This window comes from Salmo salar, chromosome ssa01 (genome assembly GCF_905237065.1).
Source record: "Salmo salar chromosome ssa01, Ssal_v3.1, whole genome shotgun sequence".
NCBI classification, from domain to species: domain Eukaryota; kingdom Metazoa; phylum Chordata; class Actinopteri; order Salmoniformes; family Salmonidae; genus Salmo; species Salmo salar.
The window spans coordinates 157784890-157811860 of record NC_059442.1 but is presented as its reverse complement, the minus strand read 5'-3'; the positions used below and the strand labels follow the sequence as shown (position 1 = coordinate 157811860).

General features: G+C 48.0%; 1 protein-coding gene across 1 annotated transcript in view; it reads left to right on the top strand.

Moving 5' to 3' along the window:
• Window positions 1-26971, top strand: part of ntng2b (netrin g2b) — a 121680-nt gene that overhangs the window by 26299 nt on the left and 68410 nt on the right. The window contains 2 exon segments of the mRNA XM_045693045.1: window positions 9701-10270; window positions 10272-10345. Of these exon segments, the coding sequence (XP_045549001.1) occupies window positions 9701-10270; window positions 10272-10345 (644 nt within the window).

Below are 26971 nucleotides of genomic sequence, written 5' to 3'. Positions count from 1 at the left end.
AGCCTCTCTATCGAAAATACGGCATCTGTGCTGTAACGTGACATTTTCTAAGGCTTCCATTGGCTCTCAGAAGGCGCCAGAAAGTGTAATAAGATGTCTGCAGTCTCTGGACAAAGAACAGCAGCAGAGTTTGTTACTGGCCTGCCTGGGGACAGTGACACTGGAGATGCGCGTTCATGTGAATTCTCCATTTTGTTCTTTCAGTCTTTGAACGAATACAACGTCGCCCGGTTGGAATATTATCGCTATTTTACGAGAAAAATCGCATAAAAATTGATTTTAAACAGCGTTTGACATGCTTCGAAGTACGGTAATGGAATATTTTGAACTCTTTTGTCACGAAATGCGCTCGCGCGTCACCCTTCGGCTTGTGACCTGAGCGCACGAACAAAACGGAGCTATTTCAATATAACTATGGATTATTTCGAACGAAAACAACATTTGTTGTTGAAGTAGAAGTCCTGGGAGTGCATTCTGACGAAGAACAGCAAAGGTAATCCAATTTTTCTTATAGTAAATCTGAGTTTGGTGAGGGCCAAACTTGGTGGGTGTCAAATTAGCTAGCCGTGATGGCCGGGCTATCTACTCAGAATATTGCAAAATGTGCTTTCACCGAAAAGCTATTTTAAAATCTGACACCGCGATTGTATAAAGGAGTTCTGTATCTATAATTCTTAAAATAACTGTTATGTATTTTGTGAACGTTAATCGTGAGTAATTAAGTAAATTCACCGGAAGTTTGCGGTGTGTATGCTAGTTGCTAGTTCTGAACATCACATGCTAATGTAAAAAGCAGATTTTTGATATAAATATGAACTTGATTGAACAAAACATGCATGTATTGTATAACATAATGTCCTAGGAGTGTCATCTGATGAAGATCATCAAAGGTTAGTGCTGCATTTAGCTGTGTTTTTTGGTTTTTGTGACATATATGCTTGCTTGAAAAATGGCTGTGGTTATTTCTGACTATGTACTCTCCTAACATAATCTAACGTTTTGCTTTCGCTGTAAAGCCTTTTTGAAATCGGACAGTGTGGTTAGATTAATGAGAGTCTTATCTTTCAAATGGTGTAAAATAGTCCTATGTTTGAGAACTTTGAATTATGACATTTTGTCGTTTTAAATTTGGCGCTCTGATGTGTCACTGGCTGTTGAATAGTGCGAGACGATTTCGTCCCACCTACCCTAGAGAGGTTAACAGTCTGATGGCCTTGAGATAGAAGCTGTTTTTCAGTCTCTCGGTCCCAGCTTTAATGCACCTGTACTGACCCCGCCTTCTGGATGGTAGCGGGGTGAACAGACAGTGGCTCGGCTGGTTGTTGTCCTTGATGATCTTTTTGGCCTTCCTGTGACATCGGGTGGTGTAGGTGTCCTCAAGGGCAAGTAGTTTGCCCCCGGTGATGCATTGTGCAGACCGCGCCACCCTCTGGAGAGCTCTGTGGTTGTGGGTAGTGCAGTTGCCGTACCAGGTGGTGATACAGCCTGACAGGATGCTCTCAGTAGTGCACCTGTACAAGTTTGTGAGGGTTTTAGTTGACAAGACACATTTCTTCAGCCTCCTGAGGTTGAAGAGGCTCTGTTGCGCCTTCTTCACCACGCTGTCTGTGTGAGTGGACCATTTCAGTTTGTCTGTGATGTGTACACCAAGGAACTTAACTTTCCAATTTCTCCACTGCTGTCCCGTCGATGTGGATAGGGGGGTGCTCCCTCTGCTGTTACCTGAAGTCCACGATCATCTCCTTTGTTTTGTTGACGTTGAGTGAGAGGTTGTTTTCCTGACACCACACTCCGATAGCCCTCACCTCCTCTCTGTAGGCTGTTTCGGCGTTGTTGGTAATCAAGCCCAATACTGTTGTGTTGTCTGAAAACTTGATGATTATGTTGGAAGCGTGCATGGCCACGCAGTCGTGGGTGAACAGTGAGTACGTGAGGGGGCTGAGCACGCACCCTTGTCGGGCCCCAGTGTTGAGGATCAGCGGAGTGGATATGTTGTTTCCTACCTTCACCACTTGGGGGCAGGACCCAATTGCACAGGGCGGGGTTCAGGGCCTCAAGCTTAATGATGAGCTTGGAGGGTACTACGGTGTTGAATGCTGAGCTATAGTCAATGAACAGCATTTTTACCTAGGTATTCCTCTTTTCCAGATGGATAGGGCAGTATGCAGTATGAGGGTGATTGCATCGTCTGTGGATCTATTGGGGCGGTAAGCAAATTGAAGTGGGTCTAGGGTGACAGGTAAGGAACATATCCCAGTCGGCGTGATCAAAACAATCTTGAGCGTGGATTCCGATTGGTCAGATTCCGTGAGTTTCTGTCTATAGGAAGGGAGGAGCAAAATTGACTTGTGGTCAGATTTGCCAATAGGAGGGCGGGAGAGGGCCTTGTATGCATCGTGGAAGTTAGAGTAACAGTGATCTAGTGTTTTTCCAGCTACAGTCGATATGCTGATAGAATTTAGGGAGCCTTGTTCTCAAATTTGCTTTGTTAAAATCCCCAGCTACAATAAATGCAGCCTCAGGATATATGGTTTCAAGTTTGCATAAAGTCCAGTGAAGTTCCTTGAGGGCCGTCGTGGTGTCAGCTTGAGGGGGGATATACACAGCTGTGACAATAAATGACGAGAATTCTCTTGGGAGATAAAACAGTCTGCATTTGACTGTGAGGAATTCTAGGTCAGGTGAACAAAAGGACTTGAGTTCCTGTATGTTGTTACAATTCCACCGTGAGTCGTTGATCATGAAACATACACCACCACCCTTATTCTTCCCGGAGAGATGTTTATTTTTTGTCCGCGCAACGCACAAAGAATCCAGGTGGCTGTACCGACTCCGACTGCATATCCCGAGAGAGCCATGTTTCTGTGAAACAGAGTATGTTACAATCCCTGATGTCTCTCTGGAAAGCAGCCCTTGCCCTGTGTGAGCTGACCAAGTAATTTGGTGTCACTCTAAAGCGGAAAGGTGGAATAAACGAGTCAGGAGTGGGTTTTCTTGATTGAACACAGTTCTCTATTGAGGGATTTCTGTCAATACAAACACTCCAACACAACCAATGAGAATCTCCCAAGGAACAACATACATCTTCTTCTTCAGATGAAACAGGAACACAAGACGATTATCTTTAAACTATAACAAAAATCACGGGTTTGTCACCGTCTTAATGGTTCTTCGTGGATAGCTCCCCTCTCTTGGTGGCCATTCTCCAGAGATGGTTTATCTTCTTCTTCCCCTCGCCTTCCAAAATACGTCCTCTCCTTTGGCGGAGCAACCACTCTTATTCTTTCTTTTTCCTCTCCTCTCTGCTGGTTCCCTCCTCTCTCTCGTAGGGGAAAGAGAATATGTCATTAGTACCGTCACCTTGACTCACATGCCTGGTTGGGCTACTATCCGTGAGCCCAGCCTGCACTCTGGTGGTCCTTCCACACCTGATTTCGTCGATTTTGTTATCTAGAGACTGGACATTAGCGAGTAACATACTCGTAAGCGGAGGGTGGTGTGCGCGCCTCCGAAGTCTGACCAGAAGACCGCTCCGTCTTCCTCTTCTCCGGCGGGGTTGTTTTGGGTTAGCCTCTGGAATCAGTTCAAATGCCCTGAGTGGTTCGGACAAAGGATCCGCTTTGGGAAAGTCGTATTCCTGGTCATAGTGCTGGTAAGTTGATGTCGCTCTGATATCCAATAGTTCTTCCAATAGTATGTAATAACACTTAAGATTGTCTGGACTAAAAATGTAAGAAATAATACATAAAAAAAACGAAATACTGCAAAGTTTCATAAGGACTAGAAGCGAGGCGGTCCTCTCTGTCTGCACCATCTTGAGTGACAAAGAGGTTTAGCATAATGTTGCAGACACATAGACACACACTTCCACTCACACTGATAGACACACTGATACCCACACGCTCACACGTGCGTGCGCACATGCTCAAACAATTCATCACTCATCCTATCACTACTACTCCCAATATCACTCACACACTCAACAGCATAATAACTGACACACACGTGGTTCAGTTGGTAGAGCATGGCACTTGCAACGCCAGGGTTGTGGGTTTGATTCCCATTGGGGACCAGGACGAATGAAAATGTGCGCACTCTTTACCTAAAGTCGCTCTTGATAAGAGCGACTTTCTAAAATGTAACAGACATACACTTCTTATGTACGGGACAATCACATTCCCCAACAGGGCAAGGGAGACAGAGTCCTCTGGTGACCTTAACTCACAGCAAACAACAAAACAAACACACTGAGCCAGGAAGTAATATCCCTGGCTCTGTCTCACTGTGGGCTGTTTTAATGGGATGGTTATTTCATTGGATGATTGTTCCAAAGAAACTACATTGTGTTCTTTGGCTGTCCTGGACTTTATTGCCCTTGCTGGCAAGGAGAATGAGAGAGAGAGAGAGAGAGAGAGATTACAAAGCATGCCTTCTGTTAATTTTGATGTAGGTCATTTGAATTTGATTGAGTCCTATTCCTTCTTAGACAAACAGACAAATTGTATTGATATTGTGAGTTGTTTGAATTGAATATTATGTTTGTTACATAGTTGTTTAGTGTTCGGATGTCTCTGTAACTTACTGGAGTGTTTCCTCTCATAAAGATGGATATGCCCATTTATATTTGCATCTGCTCCATACATTCTCCAAATCACACAAAAAATATATATTTCTCAGATTCAGAGTATCACACCTAGGTTTTAGTGTTTTAGACCATTATGATTGAGTGTCAGTATCCAAATCTAGAACCCTCAGGTGTAGGGAATGAGGGCTCAAGCAAGCTTTTGTTCCAATTGGGACGCGTCATATCAGCTCATAAAATACTGTTTACAGATGTAAGATCTTAATTTGATCACTCTTTTGTTGCTGATAATTGTTTTGCACAGCATTAAATGTAAACCAGTAGTGTATTTGAGTTAAAAATGCTTCTAAAGTTTGGAATTCCCACTTTGAAATTTCAGACTTGATTTTCCCTAACAAAAACTGTATCAACCCCTACAAAAATGGCCGTTAATTATAATTCACATAATATTTCACATTTGCTGTTGCAGCAGGATTATTTTCCTGCTGTAGCAAACTGGCTAAAATTAACTACATGTGTTCTGACTGAGTCTCGTACTTAGGTTAGATTGTTTCTAGACCATGGTTATTGTGTATTCTGAGCCAGATCTAGGTCCCTAAGCTTAAGGGAATGAGCAAGCTTCTGCTCCGATTGGGACGCGTCCCACCCAAAAAGGGAACCTGCTTATTACTGCCGCATGTTTACGGCGACAGAGTTCCATCGCCGTGGTGCTCATCGTCGCTGCAACAGGATCCCAGCGAGGATAAATGCTGGATGGGATTAGCGGTGCGGGCCACCTGCTGTAGCAGTTGGCTGGGATCTGTGTGTGTGTGTGTGTGTGTGTGTGTGTGTGTGTGTGTGTGTGTGTGTGTGTGTGTGTGTGTGTGTGTGTGTGTGTGTGTGTGTGTGTGTGTGTGTGTGTGTGTACATACTGCTGGCAGGAGGTAGCTATATGGGGCAGGGTAGAAGAAAGAGAAGAGGAGGGGAGAGGGGGTAAGGAAAGAGAAAGGGAGGGGAGAGGGGGGTTAAACAAATACCAACACACAGCCACTCACACGCAACCCTCCCATACACAACAAAATACTTCCCCCCTCCCTGATTATCTAAGAAACAGAGAGGTCAGACAATAAGGTCAAGTGCATAATTTAGTGCATCACTGCTCAGTTCCACACCAGTTTCAGATGTGCTTGTAAAACCACAAATACACAAACACTGTATTTGCATAATTCTCTACACAGACCCTCCGTCACTCTGTCCTGTATATTGCATTATTGCAGTTCCGCTATGTAACCTACGTGTCCTTGTGTATCTGGGACAGTGTGACAGTGTCAGTTGAGTGTAATCATTTTCAATAGGATTTGGAGGTCAGGGGTCGTTTCCTTAGGGCAGGTCACAAATCCTCTCCAATGTAGGTTGCTGCATCGGAAGCAGGAGGTAGGGGTGGACAAAAATGTGTACCTTTTCTTGACCTAGGGCCAGATTCCGGTTTGAAATCCTGGTTGGAGGATTCCGGATTTCCTGCTGATTTCCTGCTGTTTTCCTGCTGTTTTCCTGCTGTTTTCCTGCTGTTTTCCTGCTGATTTCCTGCTGTTTTCCTGCTGATTTCCTGCTGTTTTCCTGCTGATTTCCTGCTGTTTTCCTGCTGTTTTCCTGCTGTTTTCCTGCTGTTTTCCTGCTGTTTTCCTGCTGTTTTCCTGCTGTTTTCCTGCTGATTTCCTGCTGTTTTCCTGCTGATTTCCTGCTGATTCCTGGAATCTTCCAATGAGTTTTGGGAAAGTTTCTAGGGTTTTGCAACCCTAGTTGTGTATTATGGAGTAGCAAGCTGTTGTGTTTCACAGGCATCTCTCACTGTTTTACTGTGTTGTGTCTGTGCCTCGTTGTGTTACGTCTAATAAGAGGGTGATATCAGCAGTAGTTAATGAGGTTATCTGAGAGGAAATAAGCGTGCCACGTCTCCCTAGTGAGAGTGGGAGGATCTCATCTAATGTTGTTGTTGGGAGAAAGACCCAGTCGTTTCAGTATTAAGTCATAGCCACCCACACGGTTAGATCTTCTATAGCAGGGCTGTTCAATTCGGTAGCCTCAAGATATCTTGTACTGCTAGTTTTTCCATTCTTCCTCTCTTAACAAGGATTGATGGCCTGGAACACTAGGGCCGTGTTCAGCAGAAACAAACATTTTGAAATGGTGTGATAAATCGTCCAACAACAACAAACATACATTTCTGTTTCAAAAACTTGTTCTACTGTGTGCCCTACTGAACCCAACACAGCTGGGTGAGGATAACACAGTGCCACCGACGCGGCCCGCTACCATGGACAGTAGGCTCTCCTTCTCCGTGGCCGACGTCAGTAAAACATTTAAATGTGTTAACCCTCGCAAGGCTGCCGGGCCAGACGGCATCCCTAGCCGCGTCCTCAGAGCATGTGCAGACCAGCTGGCTGGTGTGTTTACAGACATATTCAATCAATCCTTATCCCAGTCTGCTGTTCCCACATGCTTCAAGACGGCCACCATTGTTCCTGTTCCCAAGAAGGCAAAGGTAACTGAACTTAATGACTATCGCCCCGCAGCACTCACCACTGTCATCTAGAAGTGCTTTGAGAGACTAGTCAAGAATCATATCACCTCCACCTTACCTGCCACCCTAGACCCACTTCAATTTGCTTACCGCCCCAATAGATCCACAGACGATGCAATCGCCATCACTCTTCACACTGCCTTATCTCATCTGGACAAGAAGAATACCTATGTAAGAATGCTGAATATTGACTATAACTCAGCATTCAACACCATATTACCCTCTAAGTTCATCATTAAGCTCGAGGCCCTGGGTCTTAACCCCGCCCTGTGCAACTGGGTCCTGGACATCCTGACGGGCTGCCCCCAGGTGGTGAAGGTAGGAAACATCACCTCCAGTCTCCTGATCCTCAACACTGGGGCCCAACAAGGGTGCGTGCTCATCCCCCTCCTGTACTCCCTGTTCGCCCATGACTGTGTGGCCAAGCACTCCTCCAACTCAATCATTAAGTTTGCAGACGACACAACAGTAGTAGGCTTGATTACCAACGATGACGAGACAGCCTACAGGGAGGAGGTGAGGGCTCAGGGAGTGTGGTGCCTGGAAAACAACCTCTCACTCAATGTCAACAAAGCAAAGGAGATGATCGTGGACTTCAGGAAACAGCAGAGGGTGCACCCCCCTATCCACATCGATGGGACCGCAGTGAAGAAGGTGGAAAGCTTCAAGTTCCTTGGCATACACATCACAGACAAACTGAAATGGACCACCCACACAGACAGTGTGGTGAAGAAGGCACAACAGAGCGTCTTCAACCTCAGGAGACTAAAGAAATTTGACTTGTCACCTAAAACCCTCACAAACTATTGAAAGCATCCTGTCAGGCTGTATTACCGCCTGGTACGGCAACTGCACCGCCCGCAACCGCAAGGCTCTCCAGAGGGTGGTGTGGTCTGCCCAACGCATTACCGGGGGCAAACTACCCACCCTCCAGGACACCTACAGCACCCGAGCCACTGCCTGATCACCTCGCTATCATCCAGAAGGCGAGGTCAGTACAGGTGCATCAAAGCTGGAACCGAGAGACTGAAAAACAGCTTCTTTCTCAAGGCCATCAGACTGTTAAACAGTCATCACTAGTACATTAGAGGCTGCTGCCAGTAGGCATAGACTAGAAATGGGCACTTTAAGGAATGGAACACTAGTCACTTTAATAAGGTTTACATATCTGGCATTACTCGTCTTATGTGTATATACTGTATTCTATACTATTCTACTGTATCTTAGTCACTTAATGTTTACATATCTTGCATTACTCATTACTCGTCTCATGTTATAATGTTTTCTAAACTATTCTACGGTATCTCATTTACTTAATAATGTTTACATATCTTGCATTACTCATCTCATATTTATATATTGTATTCTATACTATTCTACTGTATCTTAGTCCGTTCCCCTCTGACATCACTCGTCCATATTTATCTAGTCTTAATTCATTCCTACTTAGATTTGTGTGTATGGGGTATACGTTGTGTAATTTGTTAGATATTACTTGTTAGAGCTAGAAGCACAAGCATTTCGCTACACCCTCAATAACATCTGCTAATCGCGCATATGTGACCAATTAAATTTGATTTGGAATCTCTGGGCCAGTCAGTGACATTATTCAATCAATGAACTACTATATTTAAAAAATAATAATATTTCACCTTTATTTAAACAGGTTGAGAACAAGTTCTCATTTACAACTGCAACCTGGCCAAGATAAAGCAAAGCAGTGTGACAAAAAACAACAGAGTAACACATAGGATAAACAAAAGTACAGTCAATAACACAATAGAAACATCTATATACAGTGTGTGCAAATGGCGTAAGGAGGTAAGGCAATAAATAAGCCATAGTAGTGAAGTAATTACAATTTAGCAAATTAACACTGAAGTGATAGATGAGCAGATGAAGATGTGCAAGTAGAAATACTGGCGTGCAAAAAGTAAATAAAAACAATATGGGGATGAGGTAGGTTGTTGGGTGGGCTATTTACAGATGGGCTATGTACAGCTATGTACTATGCAGGAAAGACAACCAGTATGACTACATATCTTCAGGCTAAGATTTGAGTAGTGGTTCTTCTGAGAATAGCTTTTCACAAACTACGTCCAATATGTTTTGCTTATGCTTGTTGTTTTTTTCTATTATCGCAGTGTCATCATAAATCAGATGATTTATAAACTCGGCCTCCACAGAACTGTGACTTGCTTTTGTTATAGGCTGGTTGTGTGCTTTTGACTGACGGTTAGTTTTCTGTGCAGGTGTAGTTCACTGACTTGATTAGAAGGATAAATTCATGCGCATATAAAGTTTCAAGATACCCAATGTTTCAGTCTAAGCTTTGATGATTTTGCCTGACTATAGATTGAAACTGCTATTGTAATAAAATCAGTTTTTTCCAATATCTTGGAAGCAGTGTGTTTTTTTTCAGTCACAGTATATTCCAACTTACCTGCTAGAGACTTGATATGTGAGTGCAACCCTTTACTAGCAACTGATTATCTTGTCCCTCTCTCCTCTTTCCCCTTCTCCCTCCCTCCACTCCCGTCTCTCCTCCCCCTCTCCAGGAGAACCCTTACCTGTGCAGTGATGAGTGTGATGCCTCCAACTCGGACCTGGCCCACCCTCCCCAGCTGATGCAGGACCGCGAGCGCACAGGCCGCATCACCTACTGGCAGACAGTTACATGGTCCCGTTACCCAGAACCCCTCTTGGCCAACATATCCCTGGCCTGGAACAAGAGCCTGGAGTTGACCGATGACATCGCCATCACCTTCGAGTACGGCCGCCCCACCATCATGGTGCTGGACAAGTCCATGGACCATGGTCGCACTTGGCAATCCTACCAGTTCTACGCCGATGATTGTCTAGATGCCTTCAACATGCCGCCGAAGCTTGTCCGTGACCTGTTGCCTGCAAATATTACCCGTGTCATCTGCACCGAGCAGTTCTCACGCTGGGTGGGGTCGAAGAACGATAAGAATGTGAAGTTCGAGGTTCGTGAGCGTTTTGCGGTGTTTGCCGGACCGAGGTTACTCAACATGGACAGCTTGTACACGCGCATGGAGAGTATGAAGGGCTTGAGGGACTTCTTTACCTTCACTAACCTCCGGCTGAGGCTGCTCCGGCCAGCCCTGGGGGGGAACGTACGTGCAGAGAGACAACCTGCTCAAGTACTTCTACGCTATCTCAAACATTGAGGTGCCCGCCAGGTAAGAGAGGGTATAATTTCGTATTTATTTATTTTTTGTACAGTTTGGGGGGGGATCAGCTTTGAAATTGCAGATAGATTGTTCCAGCAATGAAATTTTCTGCATCACTTCCAATCCCCCGAATATATTTTTTGTAAATATATACAGTGCATTCGGAAACTATTCAGACCCATTGACTTTTTCCACATTTTATTACGTTACAGCCTTATTCTAAAATGGATTAAAAATCTACACAATCTACACACAATAACCCATTAATATCAAAGTGAAAACATGTTTTTAGATATGTTTGCAAATAATCTAAAAATAAAAAACAGAAAAATTACATTTACATTGGTTTTCAGACCCTTTACAGTGAGGGAAAAAAGTATTTGATCCCCTGCTGATTTCGTACGTTTGCCCACTGACAAAGAAAGGATCAGTCTATACTTTTAATGGTAGGTTTATTTGAACAGTGAGAGACAGAATAACAACAAGAAAATCCAGAAAAACACATGTCAAAAATTTTATAAATTGATTTGCATTTTAATTAGGGAAATAAGTATTTGACCCATCTGCAAAACATGACTTAGTACTTGGTGGCAAAACCCTTGTTGGCAATCACAGAGGTCAGATGTTTCTTGTAGTTGGCCACCAGGTTTGCACACATCTCAGGAGGGATTTTGTCCCACTCCTCTTTGCAGATCTTCTCCAAGTCATTAAGGTTTCGAGGCTGACGTTTGGCAACTCGAACCTTCAGCTCCCTCCACAGATTTTCTATGGGATTAAGGTCTGGAGACTGGCTAGGCCACTCCAGGAACTTAATGTGCTTCTCCTTGAGCCACTCCTTTGTTGCCTTGGCCGTGTGTTTTGGGTCATTGTCATGCTGGAATACCCATCCACGACCCATTTTCAAGCCCTGACTGAGGGAAGGAGGTTCTCACCCAAGATTTGACGGTACATGGCCCCGTCCATTGTCCCTTTGATGCGGTGAAGTTGTCCTGTCCCCTTAGCAGAAAAACACCCCCAAAGCATAATGTTTCCACCTCCATGTTTGACAGTGGGGGTGGTGTTCTTGGGGTCATAGGCAGCATTCCTCCTCCTCCAAACACGGCGAGTTGAGTTGATGCCAAAGAGCTACATTTTGGTCTCATCTGACCTAAACAATTTCACCCAGTTGTCCTCTGCCAATGAACATCTGAATGATTCAAACTTCAGACGGGCATGTATATGTGCTTTCTTGAGCAGGGGGACCTTGCGGGCGCTGCAGGATTTCAGTCCTTCACGGCGTAGTGTGTTACCAATTGTTTTCTTGGTGACTATGGTCCCAGCTGCCTTGAGATCATTGACAAGATCCTCCCGTGTAGTTCTGGGCTGATTTCTCACCGTTCTCATGATCATTGCAACTCCACGAGGTGAGATCTTGCATGGAGCCCCAGGCCGAGGGAGATTGACAGTTCTTTTGTGTTTCTTCCATTTGCGAATAATCGCACCAACTGTTGTCACCTTCTCACCAAGCTGCTTGGCGATGGTCTTGTAGCCCATTCCTGCCTTGTGTAGGTCTACAATCTTGTCCCTGACATCCTTGGAGAGCTCTTTGGTCTTGGCCATGGTGGAGAGTTTGGAATCTGATTGATTGATTGCTTCTGTGGACAGGTGTGTTTTATACAGGTAACAAGCTGAGATTAGGAGCACTCCCTTTAAGAGTGTGCTCCTAATCTCAGCTTGTTACCTGTATAAAAGACACCTCGGAGCCAGAAATCTGATTGAGAAAGGGTCAAATACTTATTTCCCTCATTAAAATGCAAATCAATTTATTACATTTTTGACATGCGTTTTTCTGGATTTTTTTGTTGTTATTCTGTCTCTCACTGTTCAAATAAACCTACCATTAAAATTATAGACTGATCATTTCTTTGTCAGTGGGCAAACGTACAAAATCAGCAGGGAATCAAATACTTTTTTCCCTCACTGTTCAAGCACCTTTGGCAATGATTACAGCCTCCAGTCTTCTTGGGTATGACACTACAAGCTTGGCACACCTATATTTGGGGAGTGTCTCCCATTCTTCTCTGCAGATCTTCTCAAGCTCTGTCAGGTTGGATGGGTAGTGTTTTTGCACAGCTATTTTCCGGTCTCTCCAGAGATGTTCGATCGGGTTCAAGTCCGGGCTCTGGCTGGACCACTCAAGGACATTCAGAGACTTGTCCCGAAACCACAAATGCATTGTCTTGGCTGTGTGCTTAGGGTCGTTGTCCTGTAGGAAGGTGAACCTTCGCCCAAGTCTGAAGTCCTGCGCGATCTGGAACAGATTTTCTTCAAGGATCTCTCTGTACTTTGCTCCGTTTATCTTGACCTCAAACCTTACTAGTCTCCCAGTCCCTGCCGCTGAAAGACATCCCCACAGCATGATGCTGCCTCCACAACGCTTCCCCGTAGGGATGGTGCCAGGTTTCCTCCAGACGCTACGCTTGGCATTCCAACTTAAAAAAGCAATTTCATCAATTTTAGAATAAGGCTGTAATTTAACAATATGTGGGGGGAAAAAAATGTCAAATGGTCTGAAAACTTTCTAAATGCTCTGTATATCTATTTTTTAAATATACAGTACCAGTCAAATGTTTTGACACACCTACTCATTCAAGGGTTTTTATTTATTTGTACTATTTTCTACAATGTAGAATAATAGTGAAGATATCAAAACTATGAAATAACACCTATGGAATCATGTAGTAACCAACAAAGTGTTAAAGAAATCAAAATACATTTTAGATTTTAGATTCTTCAAAGTAGCCACCCTTTGCCTTGATGACAGCTTTGCACACACTTGGCATTTTCTCAGCCAGCTTCACAGTTGCTTTTCCAACTGTCTTGAAGGAGATCCCACATAATATGCTGAGCACTTGTTGGCTGCTTTTCCTTCACTCTGCAGTCCAACTCATCCCAAACCATCTCAATTGGGTCGAGGTCAGGTGATTGTGGAGGCCAGGCACTTCATCACTCTCCTTCTTGGTCAAATATCCCTTACACAGCCTGGAGTTGTGTTGGGTCATTGTCCTGTTGAAAAACAAATGATAGTCCCACTAAGCTAAAACCAGATGGGATGGTGTATCGCTGCAGAATGCTGTGGTAGCCATGCTGGTTAAGTGTGCCTTGAATTCTAAATTAATCACAGACAGTGTCACCAGCAAAGCACCCCCACACTATCACACCTCCTCCTCCATGCTTCACGGTGGGAACCACACATGCAGAGATCATCCGATCACCTACTCTGCGCCTCACAAAGACACGGCGGTTGAAACCAAAAATCTCAAATTTGGGCTCATCAGACCAAAGGACATATTTCCACCGGTCGAATGTCCACTGCTCGTGTTTCTTGCCCAAGCAAGTCTCTTCTTCTTATTGGTGTCCTTTAGTAGTGGTTTCTTTTCAGCAATTCGACCATGAAGGTCTGATTCACGTAGTCTCCTCTGTACAGTTGATGTTGAGATGTGTCTGTTACTTAAACTTTGTAGCATTTATTTGAGCTGCAATTTCTGAGGCTGGTAACTCCAATGAACTTATCTTCTTCAGCAGAGGTAACTCTGGGTCTTCCTTTCCTGTGGCGGTCCTCATAAGAGACAGTTTCATCATAGTGCTTGATGGTTTATGCGACTGCACTTGAAGAAACTTTCAAAGTTCTTGAAATTTTCCGCATTAACTGACCTTCATGTCTTAAAGTAATGATGGACTGTCGTTTCTCTTTGCTTATTTGAGCTGTTCTTGCCATAATATTGGTCTTTTACCAAATAGGGCTATCTTCTTTAAACCACCCATACATTGTCACAACACAACTGTTTGGCTCAAACGCATTAAGAAGGAAAGAAATTCCACAAATTAACTTTTAACAGGGTACACCTGTTAATTGAAATGCATTCCAGGTGACTACCTCATGAAGTGTTTGAGAAAATGCCAAGAATTTGCAGTGCTGTCATCAAGGCAATGGGTGGCTACTTTGAATAATCTAAAATCTATTTTGATTTGTTATCTTAATTTCCACAATTAACGATTAATATGCGTAGTAATGTAGGCAGTTCATGCAAAGGATTGTTACCTACCTATAACCAGGTTTGCCATTACAAAAATTACATTTTTGGCAAGCAATTATTGTTTTAACAAACAATTATTGTGATTCATTCTATATTGTCCCTAACATCATGACCCCCTAGCAACAGATGTGGGATACACACACACACACACACACACACGCTCCCCCCACAAACAACCACAAGCTCAGATGTTCAAGTTGTTCCATACCTGAGCCCAACTCAAGAAAGGACTTGATGTGCGAATGCATATATGTAACCGATGTGAAATGGCTAGCTAGTTAGCGGGGTGCGCGCTAATAGCGTTTCAATCGGTGACGTCACTCGCTCTGAGACCTTGAAGTAGTTGTTCCCCTTGCTCTGCAAGGGCCGCGGCTTTTGTTGAGCGATGGGTAACGATGCTTCGAGGGTGGCTGTTGTCGTTGTGTGCAGAGGGTCCCTGGTTCGAGCCCAGGTAGGGGCGAGGAGAGGGACAGAATCTATACTGTTACATATACATTTGTAGCTGTTTGTAAAGGCATGCAAAATTGAATAAGAATGGGGAGATTTGATTAACCAATGTTAAGTCCTAGCTGATGGAGCTCAGAAAAACCCTCTTCCCCTGAAACACACACACGCTGGTCCCTTTGTGACCATTTTTCCAACCATCTCTATGCAGTCAGACCACAATAACTTGCCCCCTCTCTGATTGTCTGAGTGTGATCCCCTCCTCATGGGTTACTGCACCTAGTGTTGCCAGCACTGCCACTACCTTGGTGGGGGCTCCACACCGGCTAGGTACAAGGTCGTCAAGGTTCTCATTAGCAGCTTTGAGAAATTCCTTGTATATTATGCTCTCCCATCAGGGGGCTTTGGCTTTGTAGGACCAACCCTGCCAGGCAGGCTCAGACTCTTGAGGGGGTGGTGCTGCTTTAGTGGGTCTCTGACCTCATTTATCTTTCTGTCTTTGCTGCGTATAGGCTACCTACAGTAGTCCATAAAACAGATAAGGACTTCTCCTTAGTGTACGGGTTGCTCAGGTGGGTGTCTAGGGTATAGGGTTGGGGACTGTTCCATCATGATAGGACAATAAATAAATAAACATTATTTATAATTTATTTTAAAATGTACAGTTGAAGTCGGAAGTTTACATACACTTAGGTTGGAGTCATTAAAACTCGTTTTTCAACCACTCCACAAATGTCTTGTTAACAAACTATAGTTTTGGCACATCGGTTAGGACATCTACTTTGTGCATGAGACAAGTAATTTTTCCAACAATTGTTTACAGACATATTATTTCACTTATAATTCACTGTATCACAATTCCAGTGGGTCAGAAGTTTACATACACTAAATTGACTGTGCCTGTAAACAGCTTGGAAAATCCCAGAAAATGATGTCATGGCTTTAGAAGCTTCTGATAGGCTAATTTACATAATTTGAGTCAATTGGAGGTGTAACGGTGGATGTATTTCAAGGCCTACCTTCAAACTCAGTGCCTCTTTACTTGACATCATGGGAAAATCTAAAGAAATCAGCCAAGACCACAGAAAAAAATTGTGGAACTCCACAAGTCTAGTTCATCCTTGGGAGCAATTTCCAAACGCCTGAATGTACCACATTCATCTGTACAAACAATAGTACACAAGTATAAACACCATGGGATCACGCAGCCGTCACACCGCTCAGGAAGGAGACGCGTTCTGTCTCCTAGAGATGAACGTACTTTGGTGCGAAAAGTGCAAATCAATCCCAGAACAAGATGCTGGAGGAAACAGGTACGAAAGTATCTATATCCACAGTAAAACAGTCCTATATCGACATAACCTGAAAGGCCACTCAGCAAGGAAGAAGCCACTACACCAAAACCGACATAAAAAAGCCAGACTACAGTTTGCAACTGCACATGGGGAATATGATCGTACTTTTTGGAGAAATGTCTTCTTGTCTGATAGAACTGTTTGGCCATAATGACCATCGTTATGTTTGGAGGAAAAAGGGTGAGGCTTGCAAGCCGAAGAACACCATCCCAACCGTGAAGAACAGGGGTGGAGCATCATGTTGTGGAGGTGCTTTGCTGCAGGAGGGACTGGTGCACTTCACAAAATAGATGGCATCATGAGAAAGGAAAATGATGTGGATGTATTGAAGCAGCATCTCAAGACATCAGTCAAAGCTTGATCGCAAATGGGTCTTCCAAATGGACAATGTGGGGTCATTGTCGGAGGTTGGAGGGAGGGAGGAGGAGAGGAGAGGAGAAGGGGGTTGGAGGGAGGGGGTAGGAGAGGAGAAGGGGGATGGAGGAAGGGAGGAGGGGGGGATGGAGGTGAGGAGAGAAGGGGGATGGAGGAGAGGAGAAGGGGGATGGAGGGAGGGAGGGAGGGAGGGAGGGAGGGAGGGAGGGAGGGAGGGAGGGAGGGAGGAGGGAGGGAGGGAGGGAGGGAGGGAGGGAGGGAGGGAGGGAGGGAGGGAGGGGATGGAGGAGTTTAAAGGTATTTGGCTAAGGTGTATGCATACTTCCAAAGTTGTGGCAAAATGGCTTAAGGACAACAAAGTCAAGGTATTGGAGTGGCCATCACAAAGCCCTAACCTCAATCCTATAGAAAATTTGTGGGCAGAACTGAAAAGCGTGTGCGAGCAAGGAGGCCTACAAACCTGACTCAGTTACACCAGCTCCGTCAGGAGGAATGGGCCAAAATTAACCCAACTTATTGTGGGAAGCTTTTGGAAGGCTACCCAAAACATTTGGGCTATCTGAAGTTAAACAATTTAAAGGCATTGCTACCAAATACTAATTGAGTGTATGTAAACTTCTGACCCACTGGGAATGTGATGAAAGAAATAAAAGCTGAAAGAAATAATTCTCTCAACTATTATTCTGACATTTCACATTCTTAAATTGAAGTGGTGATCCTAACTGACCTAAGATAGGGAATGTTTACTAGGATTAAATGTCAGGAATTGCGAAAAACTGAGTTTAAATGTATTTGGCTAAGGTGTATGTAAACTTCCGACTTCAGCTGTATATCCCATTTGTGCACAAAATGGAAAGCTCTCTCTGTCACAACTTCTTCTCGCAGACACACATGGGCTCTTCCATTTGCAACCATTTCCCTTTTTCACTTAACTCCACACTTTTCCAAACACAAAAGCACACGCCCCACCTTCTATCATAATACACCCGCACATACCCACATACTGTGCCTTCTAGGGAGGAGGAGAGGAGAAGGGGGATGGAGGAGAAGAGGAAGGGGGATGGAGGAGAGGAGAGGAGAAGGGGGATGGAGGGAGGGAAGAGGAGAGGAGAAGGGGGTGGAGGGAGGGAGGAGGGGAGGAGAGGAGAAGGGGTTGGAGGGAGGGAGGAGGAGAGGAGAGGAGAAGGGGGTTGGAGGGAGGGGGAGGAGAGGAGAAGGGGGATGGAGGAAGGGAGGAGGAGAGGAAGGGGGATGGAGGTGAGGAGAGAAGGGGGATGGAGGAGAGGAGAAGAGGGAGGGAGGGAGGGAGGGAGGGAGGGAGGGAGGGAGGGAGGGAGGGAGGGAGGGAGGGAGGGAGGGAGGGAGGGAGGGGATGGAGGAGTTTAAAGGTATTTGGCTAAGGTGTATGTAAACTTCCGACTTCAACTGTATATCCCATATGTGCACAAAATGGAAAGCTCTCTGTCACAACTTCTTCTCGCAGACACACATGGGCTCTTCCATTTGCAACCATTTCCCTTTTTCACTTAACTCCACACTTTTCCAAACACAAATTCACACGCCCCACTTTCTATCACAATACACCCGCACATACCCACATACTGTGCCTTCTAGGGAGGAGGGGAGGAGAGAAGAAGGGGGTTGGAGGGAGGGAGGGAGGGAGGAGGGGAGGAGAGGAGAAGGGGGATGTAGGAAGGGAGAGGGGAGAGGAAGGGGGATGGAGGTGAGGAGAGGAGAAGGGGGATGGAGGTGAGGAGAGGAGAAGGGGGTGGAGGGAGGGAGGGGAGAAGGGGGATGGAGGAGGGGAGGAGAGGAGAAGGGGGTGGAGGGAGGGAGGGGAGAAGGGGATGGAGGAGGGGAGGAGAGGAGAAGGGGGTGGAGGGAGGGAGGGGAGAAGGGGGATGGAGGAGGGGAGGAGAGGAGAAGGGGGTGGAGGGAGGGAGGGGAGAAGGGGATGGAGGAGGGGAGGAGAGGAGAAGGGGATTGAGGAAGGGAGGGGAGAAGGGGATGGAGGAGGGGAGGAGAGGAGAAGGGGATTGAGGAAGGGAGGGGAGAAGGGGATTGAGGAGGGGAGGAGAGGAGAAGGGGGTGGAGGAGGGGAGGAGAGGAGAAGGGGGTGGAGGAGGGGAGGAGAGGAGAAGGGGATTGAGGAAGGGAGGAGAGGAGAAGGGGGTGGAGGGAGGGAGAGGAGAAGGGGATTGAGGAAGGGAGGAGAGGAGAAGGGGATGGAGGAGGGGAGGAGAGGAGAAGGGGATGGAGGGAGGGAGGGGAGAAGGGGGATGGAGGAGGGGAGGAGAGGAGAAGGGGGTGGAGGGAGGGAGGGGAGAAGGGGGTGGAGGAGGGGATTGAGGAAGGGAGAGGAGAAGGGGATTGAGGAAGGGAGGAGAGGAGAAGGGGATGGAGGAGGAGAGGAGAAGGGGATTGAGGAAGGGAGGAGAGGAGACGGGGTGGAGGAAGGGACAAGGGGAAGAGAGGAACTGTGCCTTCTATGTCCTCTGTTTGCTGTGTTTTATATCTACCATTTTGATTCAGTACTTTTGTGTTCCAGTTCCTTATATTTGAAGATGTATTAATTAAATAATTATCCTTTCTTCTAACGCTGTCTTATCTATTTATAAATACTGTAAATAGATGTGGAATACTAATTATTTTACAACATTCCCTATCTGGAATGGTGTAGTTATTTCTTTATCAATTGTTGTATTTGATTGTTTTCCAGTTTTTTTATTACAATCCCTACCATGTATAGTATTGGGTGTTCCATTATTTGTCTCCTCTATGGAAATATAGTAATATTTAGAATAGCCATGGAGTAGTCTTCGTGTCTCAGAACAATTGGTTATCAATATACAGTTTATCGACTATGAGCGCTACACGTTTCCCTTTTAATCTATTAACCTTGAAGAGTGGCTACAGAACTTTGCGCCGTTCTACAATTTCCTTCGGGTACAATTGAGTTACTAATACATGCTAAACAGAGGGTAGTGTTCAGCGAGAAAACGTTTTGATACGGAGTGAAACTGGGAGGTACTGCCTGAACTATATCCAATAAGAACACTGATTTTCATCCCTTCTGAACATGACCTAGGTGTTTCACAAGGAAGAGTGTTGGCTGCTGGCTAAATTAGTTCTCTTCACGGTTCACACACAGAAAATAGTTCAAACACGTCTCTGATGTCTGTTTAGAATGCTGTTTAAATCGCTCTGACATTCAAACACTCTCACACACCCTAACATACATAACCACACTAATGCTGGGTCCTTTACACTGACCCTCTCTTTACTCTTTGTGAATCCTACTACACCCGCTGTCATTGGTCTAATACGGCGTGATGATGAACAACACTAACACACAGCCTTGGTGGTCGTAAACCTGCGTCCACATCTAACGTGGTGCTGCGGTGCCGGGCGGGAACCGGGAACCTTTTACACTGCAACTTTGTGACAGTGAGGGATGGCTTTCACCGTCGCACTGCCTGCTTAGCATCAACAAGTCATCTCTCCCACCTCTCAGAATGATTATTCCAATCAATATGGCAGGGTGACATTTGAATGGTATTTAACATCCACGTTGGGATGGAGGGAGGCAGAAGGGGTTGGAGGGAGGGAGGAGGAGAGGAGAAGGGGAATGGAGGGAGGGAGGGAGGGAGGGAGGGAGGGAGGGAGGGAGGGAGGGAGGGAGGGAGGGAGGGAGGGAGGGAGGGAGGGAGGGAGGGGAGAAGGGGGATGGAGGAAGGGAGGGGGAGAGGAGAGGAGACGGGTTGGAGGGAGGGAGAGGAGAGGAGAGGAGAAGGGGGGTTGGAGGGAGGGAGGAGGGGAGGAGGAAAGGAGAAGGGGGATGGAGAAAGGGAGGAGGAGAGGAGAAGGGGGATGGAGGTGAGGAGAAGGGGGATGGAGGGAAGAGGAGAGGAGAAGGGGGTGGAGGGAGGGAGGGGGGAGGAGAGGAGAAGGGGATGGAGGGGAGGAGAGAAGTAGGGGATGGAGGAAGGGACGAGGGGAAGAGAGGAGAAGTGGGATGGAGGTGTTTAGCGTGATGAGGAAATAAGTGAGAAACGTGCGAGTAAAGGATTGTGTTGAGGAGGTGTTGGTTGCCAGAAGAGAGAAGGAGAGGATGAGTTCTTGAGTGGATGCTGACACAGTCCCACAGGCCCCTCTCAGCCCCACAGTCCCCTCTCAGCCCCACAGTCCGCTCTCAGCCCCACAGTCCCCTCTCAGCCCCCCAGTCCCCTCTCAGCCCCCCAGTCCCCTCTCAGCCCCCCAGTCCCCTCTCAGCCCCACAGTCCTCTCTCTCAGCCCCACAGTCCTCTCTCTCAGCCCCACAGTCCTCTCTCTCAGCCCCACAGTCCCCTCTCAGCCCCCCAGTCCCCTCTCAGCCCCACAGTCCCCTCTAAGGTCCCTCTCAGCCCCACAGTCCCCTCTCAGCCCCACAGTCCCCTCTCAGCCCCACAGTCCCCTCTCAGGCCCCAGGCCCCTCTCAGCCCCACAGTCTCCTCTCAGCCCCCCAGTCCCCTCTCAGCCCCCCAGTCCCCTCTCAGCCCCCCAGTCCCCTCTCAGCCCCACAGTCCTCTCTCTCAGCCCCACAGTCCTCTCTCTCAGCCCCACAGTCCTCTCTCTCAGCCCCACAGTCCCCTCTCAGCCCCCCAGTCCCCTCTCAGCCCCACAGTCCCCTCTAAGGTCCCTCTCAGCCCCACAGTCCCCTCTCAGCCCCACAGTCCCCTCTCAGCCCCACAGTCCCCTCTCAGGCCCCAGGCCCCTCTCAGCCCCACAGTCTCCTCTCAGCCCCCCAGTCCCCTCTCAGCCCCCCAGTCCCCTCTCAGCCCCACAGTCCTCTCTCTCAGCCCCACAGTCCTCTCTCTCAGCCCCACAGTCCTCTCTCTCAGCCCCACAGTCCCCTCTCAGCCCCACAGTCCCCTCTCAGCCCCACAGTCCCCTCTAAGGTCCCTCTCAGCCCCACAGTCCCCTCTCAGCCCCACAGTCCCCTCTCAGCCCCAGGCCCCTCTCAGCCCCACAGTCCCCTCTCAGCCCCACAGTCCCCTCTCAGCCCCACAGTCCCCTCTCAGCCCCCCAGTCCCCTCTCAGCCCCCAGGCCCCTCTCAGCCCCACAGTCCTCTCTCTCAGCCCCACAGTCCTCTCTCTCAGCCCCACAGTCCTCTCTCTCAGCCCCACAGTCCCCTCTCAGCCCCACAGTCCCCTCTCAGCCCCACAGTCCCCTCTAAGGTCCCTCTCAGCCCCACAGTCCCCTCTCAGCCCCACAGTCCCCTCTCAGCCCCACAGTCCCCTCTCAGGCCCCAGGCCCCTCTCAGCCCCACAGTCTCCTCTCAGCCCCCCAGTCCCCTCTCAGCCCCCCAGTCCCCTCTCAGCCCCACAGTCCTCTCTCTCAGCCCCACAGTCCTCTCTCTCAGCCCCACAGTCCTCTCTCTCAGCCCCACAGTCCTCTCTCTCAGCCCCACAGTCCCCTCTCAGCCCCACAGTCCCCTCTCAGCCCCACAGTCCCCTCTCAGGTCCCTCTCAGCCCCACAGTCCCCTCTCAGCCCCACAGTCCCCTCTCAGCCCCACAGTCCCCTCTCAGGCCCCAGGCCCCTCTCAGCCCCCCAGTCCCCTCTCAGCCCCCCAGTCCCCTCTCAGCCCCCCAGTCCCCTCTCAGCCCCACAGTACCCTCTCAGCCCCACAGTCCCCTCTCAGGCCCCTCTCAGCCCCACAGTCCCCTCTCAGCCCCACAGTCCCCTCTCAGGCCCCTCTCAGCCCCACAGTCCCCTCTCAGCCCCACAGTCCCCTCTCAGGCCCCTCTCAGCCCCCCAGTCCCCTCCCAACCCCACAGTCCCCTCTCAGGCCCCTCTCAGCCCCCCAGTCCCCTCCCAACCCCACAGTCCCCTCTCAGGCCCCTCTTTGCCCCACAGTACCCTCTCAGCCCCACAGTCCCCTCTCAGCCCCACAGTCCCCTCTCAGGCCCCTCTCAGCCCCACAGTCCCCTCTCAGGTCCCTCTCAGCCCCACAGTCCCCTCTCAGCCCCACAGTCCCCTCTCAGGCCCCTCTCAGCCCCACAGTCCCCTCTCAGCCCCACAGTCCCCTCTCAGCCCCACAGTCCCCTCTCAGCCCCACAGTCCTCTCTCTCAGCCCCACAGTCCTCTCTCTCAGCCCCACAGTCCTCTCTCTCAGCCCCACAGTCCCCTCTCAGCCCCACAGTCCCCTCTCAGCCCCACAGTCCCCTCTAAGGTCCCTCTCAGCCCCACAGTTTCCTCTCAGCCCCACAGTCCCCTCTCAGCCCCAGGCCCCTCTCAGCCCCACAGTCCCCTCTCAGCCCCACAGTCCCCTCTCAGCCCCACAGTCCCCTCTCAGCCCCCCAGTCCCCTCTCAGCCCCCAGGCCCCTCTCAGCCCCACAGTCCTCTCTCTCAGCCCCACAGTCCTCTCTCTCAGCCACACAATCCTCTCTCTCAGCCCCACAGTCCCCTCTCAGCCCCCCAGTCCCCTCTCAGCCCCACAGTCCCCTCTAAGGTCCCTCTCAGCCCCACAGTCCCCTCTCAGCCCCACAGTCCCCTCTCAGCCCCACAGTCCCCTCTCAGGCCCCAGGCCCCTCTCAGCCCCACAGTCTCCTCTCAGCCCCCCAGTCCCCTCTCAGCCCCCCAGTCCCCTCTCAGCCCCACAGTCCTCTCTCTCAGCCCCACAGTCCTCTCTCTCAGCCCCACAGTCCTCTCTCTCAGCCCCACAGTCCTCTCTCTCAGCCCCACAGTCCCCTCTCAGCCCCACAGTCCCCTCTCAGCCCCACAGTCCCCTCTCAGGTCCCTCTCAGCCCCACAGTCCCCTCTCAGCCCCACAGTCCCCTCTCAGGCCCCAGGCCCCTCTCAGCCCCACAGTCTCCTCTCAGCCCCCCAGTCCCCTCTCAGCCCCCCAGTCCCCTCTCAGCCCCACAGTACCCTCTCAGCCCCACAGTCCCCTCTCAGGCCCTTCTCAGCCCCACAGTCCCCTCTCAGCCCCACAGTCCCCTCTCAGCCCCCTCTCAGCCCCACAGTCCCCTCTCAGCCCCACAGTCCCCTCTCAGGCCCCTCTCAGCCCCACAGTCCCCTCTCAGCCCCACAGTCCCCTCTCAGGCCCCTCTCAGCCCCACAGTCCCCTCTCAGCCCCACAGTCCCCTCTCAGGCCCCTCTCAGCCCCCCAGTCCCCTCCCAACCCCACAGTCCCCTCTCAGGCCCCTCTCAGCCCCCCAGTCCCCTCCCAACCCCACAGTCCCCTCTCAGGCCCCTCTTTGCCCCACAGTACCCTCTCAGCCCCACAGTCCCCTCTCAGCCCCACAGTCCCCTCTCAGGCCCCTCTCAGCCCCACAGTCCCCTCTCAGGTCCCTCTCAGCCCCACAGTCTTAGAATGGAGAGGCAGAGAGAAAGGGAAAGTAAGGGGATATATATATATATATATATATATATATATATATATATATATATATATATATATATATATATATATATATATATATATATACAGTACCAGTCAAAGGTTTGGACACACCAACTCATTCAAGGGTTTTTCTTTATTTTTACTATTTTCTACATTGTAGAATAATAGTGAAGAGATTAAAACTATTAAATAACACATGGATTCATGTATTAACCAAAAAAGTCAAAATATATTTTACATTTTAGGTTCTTCAAAGTAGCCACCCTTTGCCTTTATGACAGCTTTGCACATGCTTGGCATTCTCTCAACCTGCTTCATGAGGTAGTCACCTGGAATGCATTGCAATTAACAGGTGTGCCTTGTTAAAAGTTAATTTGTGGAATTTCTTTCCTTAATGCATTTGAGCCAATCAGTTGTGTTGTGACAAGGTAGGGGTGGTATACAGAAGATAGCCCTATTTGGTAAAAGACCAAGTCCATATTATGGCAAGAACAGCTCAAATAAGCAAAGATAAACGACAGTCCATCATTACTTTAAGACAGGAAGGTCCGTTAACGCGGAAAATTTCAAGAACTTTTAAAGTTTCTTCAAGTGCAGTCGCAAAAACCATCAAGCGCTATGATGAAACTGTCTCTCATGAGGACTGCCAAAGGAAAGGAAGACCCAGAGTTACCTCTGCTGCAGAGGATAAGTTTATTAGAGTGCACCTCAGATTGCAGCCCAAAGAAATGCTTCACAGAGTTCAAGTAACAGACACATCTCAACATCAACTGTTCAGAGGCTCTCTATATATATAGAGAGAGACAGAGAGAAACAGAGACAGAGAAAAGAGGGAATGAAATATACCAAGGCACCTGCTAAGGCCTGGAGTTTTTCCTGCCCAGGTATAGCCTAGATGTAGATCCTAGAGTATCCTGGTTAGTACCCTGCCCAGGTATAGCCTAGATGTAGATCCTAGAGTATCCTGGTTAGTACCCTGCCCAGGTATAGCCTAGATGTAGATCCTAGAGTATCCTGGTTAGTACCCTGCCCAGGTATAGCCTAGATGTAGATCCTAGAGTATCCTGGTTAGTACCCTGCCCAGGTATAGCCTAGATGTAGATCCTAGAGTATCCTGGTTAGTACCCTGCCCAGGTATAGCCTAGATGTAGATCCTAGAGTATCCTGGTTAGTACCCTGCCCAGGTATAGCCTAGATGTAGATCCTAGAGTATCCTGGTTAGTACCCTGCCCAGGTATAGCCTAGATGTACATCCTAGAGTATCCTGGTTAGTACCCTGCCCAGGTATAGCCTAGATGTACATCCTAGAGTATCCTGGTTAGTACCCTGCCCAGGTATAGCCTAGATGTAGATCCTAGAGTATCCTGGTTAGTACCCTGCCCAGGTATAGCCTAGATGTAGATCCTAGAGTATCCTGGTTAGTATCCTGCCCAGGTATAGCCTAGATGTAGATCCTAGAGTATCCTGGTTAGTATCCTGCCCAGGTATAGCCTAGATGTAGATCCTAGAGTATCCTGGTTAGTACCCTGCCCAGGTATAGCCTAGATGTAGATCCTAGAGTATCCTGGTTAGTACCCTGCCCAGGTATAGCCTAGATGTAGATCCTAGAGTATCCTGGTTAGTACCCTGCCCAGGTATAGCCTAGATGTAGATCCTAGAGTATCCTGGTTAGTACCCTGCCCAGGTATAGCCTAGATGTAGATCCTAGAGTATCCTGGTTAGTACCCTGCCCAGGTATAGCCTAGATGTAGATCCTAGAGTATCCTGGTTAGTACCCTGCCCAGGTATAGCCTAGATGTAGATCCTAGAGTATCCTGGTTAGTACCCTGCCCAGGTATAGCCTAGATGTAGATCCTAGAGTATCCTGGTTAGTACCCTGCCCAGGTATAGCCTAGATGTAGACCCTAGAGTATCCTGGGTAGTATCCTGGTTAGTATCCTGCCCAGGTATAGCCTAGATGTAGATCCTAGAGTATCCTGGTTAGTACCCTGCCCAGGTATAGCCTAGATGTAGACCCTAGAGTATCCTGGTTAGTATCCTGGTTAGTACCCTGGTTAGTATCCTGGTTAGTACCCTGGTTAATATACTGGTTAGTATCCTGCCCATGTATAGCCTAGATGTAAGTCCTGACCGTAGCCATCTCCCAACCCAATTAACCCTGCCCAATATGTCACTTACTAACATCCCCCTAATTTCCCCTAATCAAATACAATACCTTTATCAGTCATTTTGTGAGTTTCCACTAGGGCCACATAGTCAATACTTATGTTCAGTAGCTACTGTATAAGTTGCTTTGCACAAAAGCGTCTGTTAGCTAAATAACTGTACTATATTATCATTGCCTTACCTACAGAACGTACCTCATCTCTCAGTCTCTCCCCTAATATCTATGTCCATAGAGAAGCTGCTGTATAATAATATCCATCTATAACAATACAATACTGTCTGTGCTGCTGGATCCGGTATCAAGGGGAGCCAAATATAGCCCCCATAGGAATGACATCTTCCTCCATCACCGCCCGTAACATAATCACTAATCAATGCTGTTATTCTGGGATGCCTGGGTGATGGGGGGAGGTCGGTGGGCCGGCAGGCCGGCGGGGGGGTCTCCCGGACACTACTGTATAATCGGAGGTGTCTGATGCTTACCGTTGGATATCGATTTCTGGAGGCCAGGCGATTAGTCAATGCTCCCTCTGGACAATAAGGCTGAACCATCTCATCTGGCACAGAACATATTGGGTTTTCCAAACTGTTCAGGAGAAGATTTGAATAATGAATATTCACCCGTTGCGCAGGCACAGCTGGGACCGCTCGAGGTGAAATGGGTTTATATTATTAAAAAGAAGACCAAATGGGGCTCTTCTTAGTCCAGGTCGCCGTGGTAATGAGATGATGGCAGTGATATCGACGGCCAAGAGAGGTAGAGAAGTAGAGTCACTTCCTTAAGGGCTTGTGTGTCCCCTGCACTCCTCAGGTGATGGAGGGATGGAGGAGT